The following is a 13,202-nucleotide window of genomic DNA, read 5'->3' on the forward strand; positions in this document are numbered from 1 at the left end:
ATAAAAGTAATTTTGAAATCTTAAATTCGTTTTTTCATTGTTAGGCCGAGAACTTTTCAGACCACCCTCATAAAAAGCAACAATACCATTATGCATTATGCTTGGTATCACCTCTGAGACCGGCTCTTCACTGATGAGACCTCAATAAAGGTCAAAACAGGTCCAAGTAGTGGCGCTGCCCATAATGCATAGCATTATACATGTCCACAAGGAAATGTACATTGCATTGTGGGATACTAAGGCAGAAAGTAAGTTCCATTTTTAAATATTTTCACTCCAGTGATGTGATTGCAATGGTGCTCATGCATGCTGATTTTGTTGATTCATTAGCAAGGCGTTTTTGTCATTTTCAGACATTCTTCTTGGTGTGTGTGTTTCTAAGAAAATCGAATCACATGTACTGCCAAACCCTTAAGAGACTGCGTTGTGTGACCCAGAATAAACGACGTGGCATGCTTACCAGGCGTGTTGTTTTGATTCATGATAATGTCCACCTACGCATGGCTGCCGTAACACAACAACTTCTCGCCACCTTCCGCTGGGAACAATTCCATCATCCCCCACATAGCCTGACCTCGTGCCAAGGGACTTTCACCTGTTCAAACATCTGAAATCTTTCCTTGGTGGCCGTCAGTTTCAAGACGATGACGAGGTCAAACCTTATATGACGAAGGTATACAACTCTTGGTACTGCATTATGATAAGTGCTTGAACAATGGCAGAAATTATGTAGAAAAGTAGCGAAAGATGTCTGCTTTAATTTCCAATAAAGTTTTTTGTGACTATATTTTTGTTTCTCTGGCAGCCATCGGAACTCATTTTCTGGACGTCCTTCATATTAAATATCAGTTTTTTCCATACATGCTTTTCCATTATTGAATCTTATCAGTATGTCTTACCTTTGTGTCTATATTTCATTCAATTCACACTGAACTTTGTCAAGCCACTTCAGACCTCCAATAAGAGAGAGAGAGAGTGGCTTCACATAAGGTGATGATTTCATCTTCTGCCTAAAGACAGCCAAAACATGTCCACAATATGATTCTAATCCACAGTTGGGAGCAGATATGCTGCTAATCACTCTGCCAACCAGACTAGTAAATCATATATATTATGAGAATATAAGTGAATGGAGATAATCTAAGGTGGTATGGTTATTAAAAAGGGTAAGAAAATGTGTATGTGTCTGATATCAGTATAGCAGGATAGAAGGCTAAGTAAAAAACCAACAAACCAACATAAGTCACTGCTAGCAGCTTCAGTGCACTGAAGCTGTTAGCAGTGACTCAGGTAGAACAGAAATGACAGATGGAACATTGCTGGATATTTGACAAAAAACAAATTTGGAAGTAACTTAACAGGAAGTGTGATGATGTGATATCTCTCAGAAGATGGGGGAAAAAAAGGAAAAAAAGAAAGAAAAAGAAAATAATATTAATGGAAATTTTTACCCATTAATATTACGATAACATGGCAGCAGCAGTAGTCAGATTAAATGATGATGGGTAACTACAAGAATACTAGCAATCTTGACTGAGTTTTTCTGACTTTGTTTATTGGTATTAGATAAGTGTCATATCAGATCACATCCAATGCTCAAATTAATTTGTTCTACATAATGATAAGAGGAAGCATTTGAAGATATATATAAAAATGCAGAGAATGCATCCTCAAAAGTTATACTCTATGTATGAGGGCATGCTGTAAAGTTGTGATAATCCCCATGAAGGAATTGAGTTAGAACCAAGTTCTAGATGCTGATCAGAACTTTTCAGCCCCATCCCCCACATACTACCAAAAAAGAAAGCTTGTTATTAAGGTTTGCAATAAATGTTTTTTCACTGAACAGTCATCAAATAATTTTAATACAATTCAGCATAGATGCATCACCTTTTTTTCTAAAAGATCCTGCCAGTTGATATTACGGAAAAAAGGATGGAACATAATTTCCTTTGCATCATCTGGTCCTCCACCAAGCCTAGAAAGATATTAGAAAACACATTACAATTCACTGCAGCTAATAACTAAAGGAATGGATAGACTTTTGCATGCCAAATGCTATTTCCAATTTTCCAGAAATTTATAATCCATTCACAGTGGTCTTTCCCCACACACACACTTCGTATTTAGTTATTGTTCATTATAACTTAACCTCCCTACTGGCCGAGGGGTGGATGAAACAGTGAGACCAAATTACACTTCTTATCCATGTTATTCAATAGGTGTTACAGAATTGTATCCAGATTTAGCTGGACGTCTATAGATGTCATGGCCAGTTGGGGTGTTAATTATGATAAACAATTCACAGGTAATAACCAAAATGTGAAAAAGTAACATTTACACTGCTTGGAAAGAAATCAACAGACCACCCCTCCATGGGCAAGGAGCATCATGCCATGCAATGAGTCGTGTGTTTGATATAATGCTCCCAAGTCAGGGGAAATGACTGCGACAAGGGAACTGATGGAGTTTGAAAGAAGTGTTGTGATAGGATGCCATGTTGCAGGCCTATCTGTCAAACTATTGAAAAATCGGGCCAAATCAGTCTTCCATACTGAGATGGAAGTGCAGGAGTCAACTGCAAGAAGTGCTACCTGCAGTGGAAGACCCACCACACTCATGTGACCATAGGGTGCTATGAAGAATAATATGTAAAAAACATCATTCATCAGCCAACACATTGCAAAGTTCTAGACATTGATTGAAACACTAATCTGCACAAAGATATTCAGAAACATGGCTCACAACATGGGCTTCCATGGTACGACTGAAATATGCAAGCCTCGTATTACCAGAACCAACATCCAGCATTGTTTTCAGTGGTGCAAAGGGCATGCATAGTGGGAAGTGGAAGCTTGGAAAGCTGTGTTATGGAGTTATGAATCATGCTGCACCCTCTACTGAGCAGATCGATGGGTGTGAGTGATGTCTGGTGAATGTCTCTTACCAGAGTAGTGTAACCCCAACTATGAAATTCAGAGTTGACAGCATGATGGTATGGTCCTGTTTTTCCTGGTTTGGCCTCGAATCTCTGTTTGTAATGTCATGAATATTGAACTCCAAGAGGCATTTGAACATTCTGGACAATGCAACACTTTCTACTTTGTGGCATTTCTACAGAATTGACCATCGTCTCTTTCAGCAAGACAATGCACTGTGTAATAAGGCTGTTACTGTAACTGCATAGTTTGTGGACATTGCCACACTTGACTAGCCTCCATACAGCTATGATCTCAATCTTAATGAACATCTGTGGAATGAACTGGAGTGTCGGGTGAGGTCAAGGGATGCTCGTGGAATGTATTTCCTATAGAATTGTTGCAGTCATCGCAGTAAAGGAAGTCCTACATCTTATTAAGGTGGGCACCATGGCTGTTTGTTCCCCACACTATGGTGTCGGTTGGCTTCTTTCCAAGCAATACATATTAGAAAGACGAATAATAAACTACTCAGAATTATTTTTGATTATATAGGAATTATGATGCTCATGATGCCTACAGTATTTCATGCAGAATTTTGTACAGATGTGGAAAATAAATACATGTTATTTCTCTAATGCACTGGCATTTTTCTAGAAAAAATGTCTTGACACCTGAAATATTTAACTTTCTCTTTTTAGTTCATTGTAAATTACTACATTAAATAAACCAAACATATGAGCATTTAAAAGAGGAACATTTGCACGGTAATAAATAACGTCCATATATTTCATGTGCATTTGGAATGACTTTACTATTTGTATTTTTTTATCTCTTTAAAAAAGTTAACAAATGAAATATGGATTTTGTGACACATACTCATCAATAGGTTATATATCACAGTAGTGCCATATGAAGGAGCCAAGGAGGATCACACAAATCATGGACTACCAATCTGGACTTCACTTTTCTGCTACCAGATCAGTTTTTAATTGATCCCATACATGAGAGGTAGAAGAACCTAGTGAGTATATCAGGGTTGTGTGTAAGGTAACTATGTGGGTTAGGAAAGAAGTTTATTGGCACTCTTCTTCTTGAAGCAATGTTGTAGTTTGGGAATACTGGGTGAGCTCACATTGAGAGCTCACCCAGTACCTAGCAGCTGTGATTGGTTATTGTGTCAACCAATCCAATTGAACTTTGTCACTTGTCATGAGTTGAGTGCTTTCTGTATCCGATGGCAGTATTACAAACAGCTGTTACACGTTTTCTGGAACTGAAAATTTGAAAGTGGATGTTAGGAGAAAAAACCTAAATGTTTCTCTTGCTTGTGCAGTATAGCATCTGTTGAGGTTGCAAAGTATTTTTTAAAAGTATAGAGATATTTTTATTCTAGTCTTCAGAAACAACAGATAGTAAAAAATATCTATTCCTGAATAAAAATGAATATTCTGTGTATTATAAGACATTGTCAATCTACAAAAAAATACCAGCATATGTGAGATTGATAAGACAGAAGAATCGCTGATACTAAAAAAAAATAAAAAAAAAACTAATGAATGTAGGATTCCCGAAAGTATGGATAATTCCGATAATGATCGGATGTTATGTATACCGAGTCTCAGTAAATAAAATAAAATTCTGGGAAAACAGAGCGAAATATACACAAACCAGAGAAATACACATAACATATGCAACAAATTTTACAAGATGATTTGCTGCTCCATCAAACCATATTTATTCCTGCAATACTTTCTCTCTCTCTCTCTCTCCATAAGTTTTTTTTTTTTTTAATTATGTGATTAATAATTTGTTTACCATTAATGAAAGTATTTTTACTCACACTTATTCTTTCCTTTCATTTCCTATTCTCGAGTCTTATAAATGATGGTTCACATATTTTCATCTTTGAATATTTCAAATATACCAAACAAATATAGCATTTCCCTTCATTGTTTTCTTCTAATAAATCCTAAAACAAACAGATTGTTCCCCGACTCTATGCAGAAGTATTCAAAATTATCCTGCAATTAATTGCACTGAACCAATTAAGATGAGCGCTGATACGCTATGCACTCTCAAAACTTTCAAACATCGATAAAAATGCAATCATATGGTCATGTGCATCCACAGAGGGGGAAATGGAGCACTCCCCCGGGATTGAGTAAAAAATTCCACAAATTATAATCGTAAAAGTGATTGAGATATGTAACCTTACACCCTTGACCACGGAATGCTTTTTCTGTCTTAAAATTTTATTATGGGTTGGCCTGTTTCAGTCCACAGTGGGGTAGCCATAGAGCACGTGTTTTATTGCAGCAATAAGGCACATGTTCCTGTTTTTGATTCATCTTTTGCTGATTGTGAAAAAAATGTTCATCACTGTTGTGAACAGTGACCAGTTCATTTGTCCTCTGTGTCTAGTGAGTCACTGAGTGAAATGTGAATTGGAAATTTATAGTGAAACAAATTTAAACAGATAAATATATTTTTAAAAGATAAGTACATGTAATTTAATATTATTTTACTTGTTAGTTTTGATTTTTTGCTTTTAAACTAAATAATTGATGTAATTATTTAATTACATCAATAATTATAAATATAAAAATTTATTGATGTAATTATTTGTCTCCAAGATTTCCCCCCCCCACCAGAAAATTTTCTGCAAACTGACGTGAAATCTGTAGCACAGCTTGCATAATCCACAAAACAGCACACCCAATCGAAATGGGCATGCAATGCCACTGGTAAATAGGATTAGTGGTGATTGAGAGTAGGTCATTTATGTATAGGAGGAAGAGGGTAAATGATAGAATAAAAACCATAAGACACTCCTTCATGGTGGTGAAGCCATCACCATAACATGCAGTGAATGACCAGAGAGAAAGCCGGCTAACAATTAGAGGGGGGGGGGGATGGCAATTTGTTTAGCAGGCCTAGATGCCGGACAGGATCAAAATCTCTGGAAATGTTAAGAATGATAGCATGTGTTTCTCTAAATCTTTCCACAGCTTTGGATAAGTGTTAGCTAGAAATCAGTCAGAAATTTTCAGTGAAGTTGGTTTTTTCAGTACAGAAGATTGTAAAAATGATACCGGACAGGTGTTAGCTCTGGAGCACAACGTTTGAGTACAATTTTTTTTTTTTTAGAGTGCAAGTTATTTAGAAATTTTTCAATGTCTTCTTACTGAAAATAACTACTGGAGGCATATGATGCAAGTGCATATGGCCCCCTAATCTATGGTCTCTAATCTTTGATCAAGTGCTTTATTTCTAACCCAACTCTCAGATCCATAACTTAAAGCAGATACAAACAGTCTTGTATACTGTTAGTTTAGGGTTTTGGCTAATTTCACTCTTATTTTATATAATTTTATTTAACTGGCTCTCCACCATACCAGCTTTGTTTTTCTGTTGTCTATTTCCAGATTTAATTTGCCATCTTCACTAAAAACTGTGCCTAAATAGCCAAAATATTTAGCTACAGTTTTGTAGTTTTAGTCTTGTTTTGTAGTTTTATTGCTGATTTTTGTGACAAAGGGGGTTTTGAAATTTAGTTAGAGAATCCTGGAGATGTAATGGATGTGTTTAGGAATACATCATCTCCATAAAGAAAAGAGCAAAGTCTGATATCTCTGATTCTAATATTAGGTTTAATGCCACTCCCCCCCCCTTCTCCATAATGTGATCCACATAGATGATGAATAAGAGCAGAGATAATGTGCATCCTGGTCTTACACCTCAATTTACTTACTGTCCTCTTCCATCGGGGATGGGTTGAGTCTTCCATGTTTCCACAACGACCTCCAGGAGTCTCGGTTTCTTACGTGGCTGGTGAGCTGTATATATGTTTGTAATCTGGAGTTGACCTTTATTGATGTTATCCATTTGGTTCTTGGTCTTCCATTTTTTTTTTTTTTTAAATCTTGCATACAAAGCAAGGTTGGGTAGCGATTTCGATGGCATTCTCTCAATATGTCAGTACCACTGAAGTTGTCATCTTTGGATCTTTTCTATTAATGGTCTTGTCTTACAGTTTCATTTGTTTTCTTTTCTGTCCATTATGTTTTATTATTTTTCTGAGTCATTTCATCTCGAAAGCCTCCAGTTTTCATATCTCTGTCTTCTTGAGTGTCCGAGTTTCTGAATCATATAGCACAGTGGGTATTATGACTGCATTATATAATTTTATTTTTAGAGGTTTGGAGATTTTATTATTTTTACAGATTTTACCTAGCTTATTAAATGATGACCATGCAGTCAATATTCTATGTTTAATATTGTCATGGTATCTAAGTATTCTGTTATTACTGTTCCTAAATAGTTGATCCATTCAAGGAGAAGTTTACTTTTTCTTAATTTTTTCCAATTATCAAGATTTTTGTTTTGTCTGTATTTATGGTCATGCTATATTCTTTAGCCATATTGTTTAGTTTGGTTATTAGGTTCACCATTTTTTCTTTTGTGTCTGCTATCATTATAATGTCACCAGCATATTTTATGTTATTAAGGTTATAACCATTTAGGTAGATCCCTTTTTCTCCTTCCAAGGCTTGGTCAACCATATCCTCTAGGTAGATGTTAAAAAGAAAAAGATAATAGGGAGATGGGACATCCGTGGGCTACTCCTTTACTGACATTTATTTTAATCTGTTGTTATACTATTAAATTTAATTATTGCTTCTGTGAGACTATAATATTTTTCTAAGAAGTCTAGGGTATCTTCATTGATTTGTTTCTGTTTTAATATTCTTAATAAAGTTACTGTGTTTATTGAGTCGAATGCCTGTTTAAAATCTATAAAACAGTAATAGATATTTTTGTTATGTTCCCAGTATAATTCTGCTAGTCTTTGTATTACAAAGATCTGATCCAACGTGGAGCGATTCTTTCTGAAGCTTGCCTGTTCTTTCTTCACTAAGAATGATCTCATATGTGCTCTTTATTCTGTTCTGTAATTCTCTTGTAAATATTTTGTAAGCATGGCTGAATAATGTGATTGGGCTGTAATTTTTACAATTTTTCTTATCACCTTTCTTGTAAATTGGTATGATAATTCCTGTTCTCCAATCTTCTGGTATTTCTCCTGATTTAATGATTTTGTTGAAAAGTGCAGTAAGGAATTTTGAAGTTGTTTGCTTTCCTTCTTTCCAGAGTTCTGATGGAATTTGATCTATCCCTGGTGCTTTGTCAGATTTCATTTGCTTTAGAGCATTCTCCACTTCCAATGGAAGGATCATTAAGGCTTCATGTCTTGAGTTAGCGTAGGGCTTTGTTATTAGGTAGTTATCACTTTCATTCTTAAAGGTTTCTTGGTAGTGTTCCATCGATATTGCTTTTATCGTATTTCGATTTCCTGTTTCCTCACCCTGATGGTTGATCATTGTTAGAGGTAGTGGTGAAAAGTTTTTTTTGTAATTTCTTTAATTGTGTTATGTAATGTTTTTGAGTTATGGTGTTTATATACTTCATTGCATTTTTCTGCTTTTTTGTTTAGCCAGTCTGCAGAGTTTATCGATTTCGTTTTTGAGTTGTATTTCTTCTTGTTTTCTTCTGAGGTATGTCTGTTTATTTTTGTTTTTAGTTTCTTTTTTCTTCACATTTTTCTAAAATTTCAGATGTTCCTAAAGTTTCTCTTGCCAAGTTAATTAATATTTCTTTTCCTGTTTTCCAAAGATTTTCGGTTTCATTTGTTTGAGTCCTATTTATTTCTTCAATTTTTCCTAATGTAGTCTAATCTTATTTGGGTTTTTTTTTTTTTTAACTTTTCCATGTAGAATTTATCAATTCTATTTCTTTTCTACTTGACTTTGAATTTTATCCATATTGTTGCACAGAGGAGTTCATGGTATGTATCTAGCTCTAGGCTTTTGAGTGTTCTTACATATTTGATTGAGGTTTTCCATTTATTTATAATTAGGATATAATCTATACAATTTCGTATTTCTCTATCTGGTGAGGTTCAGGAATATTTAAAATGAGGTTTATGGTAAATCACGGGGTGCTTAAGGGTCAAAGCTGTATAACTGAGAGGAGACCTCCACATAGCCTTTAAAGGAATGCGGAGAACCGACCAGGGCTTCTGACCTAATGTCCAATCCTCACCTTCTCGTGGTGCACCCTGTTGGGTATCTACTTTGATACTGAACGAACGAGGATGGGCTGGCAATTTGGGATTTAGCCGACCAAATTGTATTCTTATTGGTTAAACCAAAAAAAAAAAAAAAAATGATGGTACAACATGACAAAATTTCATGCCGGCTGGGGCGTCGCCCGGTTAAACAAGGCCCCTGTTGTTTTCGCCAGGGAACCAGGGAGAACAGCGAAAAGTCAGCTACTGGAACAAATCTGAAAACAAACCCCAACTCAACATCACCAGAGTTAAAGATCGGTACTATCAACGTAAGAAGCCTGAATGGCAAAGAAATGGAGCTAGCTGAGGAAATAGATAAGTACCAGATCGACATAATAGGGGTGACTGAAACAAAAAAGACCAAAACTGGTGAGATCTTTCTGAGCAATAAATACAAAATGTTATATTCAGGCAATAACAATCAAGGAAAAGAAGGAGTAGCCATAGTTTTCAACACAAAATACGAGGCTAATCTTGAATGGCAGTCAGTCTCAAGTAGAGTAATGTGGGCAAATATGAGAATGGGGAACTGGACAATGAGACTTATTTGTGCCTAGGGTTCCACAGAAGGTTCTACTAAGGTAGAAGTGGAGGAATTTTTTGAGGCTTTAGAAAAAGCAACTGACACAATGAAAAAGGAAAAGTTGGTCCTTGTTGGGGATCTAAATAGTAGAGTAGGAAATGATTGTGAGACATACAAAAATATTCTGGGAAAATTTGGAGAAAAGAGCAAAGCTAATAATAATGGCAAATATCTGTTGGATTTCTGCTCAGGACATGGACTGGTTATTACTAACACCATGTTCCAACATAAAAATGTGCACAAATTCACATGGAGAGAAGAGGCTAGGAATAAGAAAAGTCTCATTGACTATGTTATTGTTGATAGTGATGTTTTCTCCTGGTGCAGGACACCAGAGTGTACAGAGGATTTGAAATTGGAAGTGATCACTATTTAGTCTTGAGCAGGATAAAATTGAATTTCATATTGAAAAGAATAACATGTAAGAAAGTTTTAAAGCGAATAAAAGTTGAGCAGCTCTCAGATGTGAACTGTAGACTAAAATACAGAAATATTATTGAAAAGAAAATGAAAGAATTTGAGAACAGGAATCAAACCTTGGAGATTCAGTGGCAAACTCTGAAGGAAACATTGATTGATTCTGCCAGAGAGGCATGTGGTGAGGTTGTGTGCAAAGATAAAAAAATCAGAACTCCCTGGTGGACACAGGAAGTTAAAGAGGCAGTGAAGGAAAAGAAGAAAGCATATCAAAAGTTCCTGGCAAATAAGTCAGCTTTTACTCTTACAGAATACAGAGACAAATGTAAGAAAGCTAAACAGTGTGTAAAACTAGCTAAACAAAAGTCATGGGAGGACTTTGGCAAGAATATAGAAAATAAATATCAAGAAGGTGGCAAAATATTCTGGAGGTTGTTGAAGAAGCTTAGGAATGGAGGAAAGAGTGCTGTAAAAGGAATTAGAGATGATAAAGGTGAAATGAAAACAGGAGAAAAAGATATCCTTGAAGTATGGAGTAATTACTTTGAAAAACTGCTAAATGAAACAAGCAGTGATGACAGCACAGTGATAAAAAACACTGACCAGGCATGCAGTCAGGAATACATATCCATACTTGAAGTAGAAAAAGCCATCAAAGGCTTGAAATGTGGAAAGGCAGCATGAGTAGATGATATTCGACCAGAAATGCTGAAGTATGGTAGTATAAAAGTCTTACGGTGGCTGCACTGCATAGTTCAGAAAGCCTGGACAGAGGGACAAATTCCCGATGATTGGAGTAGAGCTCTCATAGTACCCATATATAAAAAGGGAAATAAAACTGAATGTGAGAATTACAGAGGTATTTCCCTACTGAGTGTTCCTGGCAAGATCTATGCAAGTACACTTGAGAAACGGTTGAGAAGAATTGTGAAAGAAAAGCTTGGTGAAGAACAAGCTGGATTCAGGCCAAATAGAGGCTGTCAGGATCAGATCTTCACTTTATGACAAATAGTCGAGAAAGCATGGGAATATAACAAAGATCTGTATTTAAGTTTTGTCGATTTGGAAAAGGCATATGACAAGGTGCCAAGAGAGAAGCTATTCAATACGCTGCAGTTGTATGGTGTCAATGGGACATTATATCAAGCAATACTTAGTCTTTATTTGAGTTGTGAGTCAGCAGTTAGAACTGAAGGAAGTACAGGAAGATGGTTTAATGTTAAATCTGGTGTGAGACAAGGATGTACATTATCCCCTCTGTTATTCATTATCTATATGGATCACATTATGAAGGAATGTGGTATTAAACCTGATATCAAAATTGGAGATATTAATGTCAGCTCTTTGCTTTATGCGGATGATGTTATACTTCTAAATAAATCCGCTACAAGTCTGCAAGATTCTCTGACTAAATTGAATAGCTGTTGTAATAGATATGGTATGAAGGTCAGCAATAAAAAGACAAAGACAATGAAAATAGGCAGAATCATTGAAAATGTCAACTGCGTTGTGAATGGAGAACCTGTGGAACAAGTAAAACATTTCAGCTACTTAGGCACAATTTTTACTGAAGATGGTAAACTAAATATAGAAATAGACAACAGAATCAGCAAAGCTGGTATCGTGGGAAGTCAATTGAATAAATTCATATGGAATAAGAAAGAAATTAGTCGGAACACTAAATTAGCTGTATACAAGACTGTGTTCAAACCAATTTTAACTTATGGATCTGAGAGCTGGGTCAGAAGTAAAACACTTGACCAAAGACTAGAGACCGCAGATATGAGAGTCCTGAGAAAGATTAGAGGCGTGAACAAATGGCATCAATGGCAACATCATATTAAAAATGAGGATATTAGGAAAGAACTTGACATTGTCAGCATCCAGGAATGCGTTAGCAGAGCTAATCTCAGATGGTATGGTCACTTAAATAGAATGGGAGAGGAAAGATTAGCAAAACAAGTGTTCTCTGCCAGGTTGGCAGGAAAACGACCCAGAGGAAGACCAAGATATAGGTGGATTGATACGGTACAAAGAGCCTTAGACGATAGAAATATAAGATCTGATAATGTTGGAGTCTTGACAAGTAACAGACTGATTTGGAGGAAAATTGTAGATAGGAAATTAGTAATGATGTAATTTTTTCATGTAGTACTGTCATATCCTGTACACCCCTTGAGGGTACATGGCAGGAATTTGATGATGATGATGATGATGGTAAATCACGGTGTTTCAGATGACATACCTGATTTAATCAATCCATTTTCCTGTATTTCCTTCAATTCTAACTAGTGACTTACAACTTAAATATAGACTATGTATTGCTATGTATAATGTTCCAGTTACCCCAAATAATTGTAGTGTTTTGAAAAGGTTTTCCCTAGGCACCTTGTCATATGTCTTTTCCAGATCTACAAAAGTAAAGTCCAGATCCATGTTACATCCCATTATTTCTCAACAATGTATTTGTCAAAGTTAAAATCTGATCTTGACAACCTCTATTTGGCCTGAATCCAGGTTGTTCTCACAGTTTCTCTTTCACAATTTTTTTAGCCACTTTTCAAGTATGCTTACATAAATCTTAGATGGAACACTTAATAGAGAAATTCCTCTGTAATTCTCATATTCAGCTTTATTCACTTTTTTAGAGATGGGAACTATGAGAGCTCCACTCCAATCATCTAGAATTTGGCCTTCTGATCAAGCTCTCTGAATTGTGAAGTGTACCACTGCTAAACAGAAATGCTCTCAAATGGAGGTGTAAGAGAATTTCAGATCTAATATCACTCCAGCTGCCTTTTCATATTAAGTGTTTTTGATTGCATTTTCTATCTCAAGTATTGATATATATTCCTATTTGAGTTCTGCTTGTCAATTTTCTACTATAGTTCCGCTTATATAATTTAACAGCCTTTGAAAGTAATTACTCCAAATAAATGAGAATACAATATCCTTCCTTATCTTAGGATTTTATGTTACCTTTATCATCTTTGATTCCTTTTAAAATACTCTTTCTTCAATTTTTAAGCTTTTTTAGCCTATAGAATATTTTATCACCTTCCTGATATTTATATTCTTGCCAAAGTCGTCCCATGACTTTTATTTTGTCTGCCATGGTGTCTTTTCTCTCTCTTTCTATCCTTGCATTTTT

The 13,202-nt window shown here is 35.7% G+C and overlaps 1 protein-coding gene across 3 annotated transcripts in view; it reads right to left on the bottom strand.

Annotated features, from left to right (window-relative positions):
• The window catches only part of Akt (AKT serine/threonine protein kinase), a 236,926-nt gene that overhangs the window by 21,711 nt on the left and 202,013 nt on the right, over positions 1-13,202 (bottom strand). For all 3 annotated transcript variants that reach the window (XM_090399753.1, XM_090399751.1, XM_090399754.1), the window contains exon 12: positions 1,891-1,978. In XM_090399753.1, the coding sequence (XP_090255879.1) occupies positions 1,891-1,978 (88 nt within the window). The remainder of the gene's footprint in view (positions 1-1,890; positions 1,979-13,202) is intronic.

This window comes from Typopeltis vanoorti, chromosome 10 (genome assembly GCF_054136105.1).
Source record: "Typopeltis vanoorti isolate ZY-2024b chromosome 10, IOZ_Tvanoo_1.0, whole genome shotgun sequence".
NCBI lineage: Eukaryota > Metazoa > Arthropoda > Arachnida > Uropygi > Thelyphonidae > Typopeltis > Typopeltis vanoorti.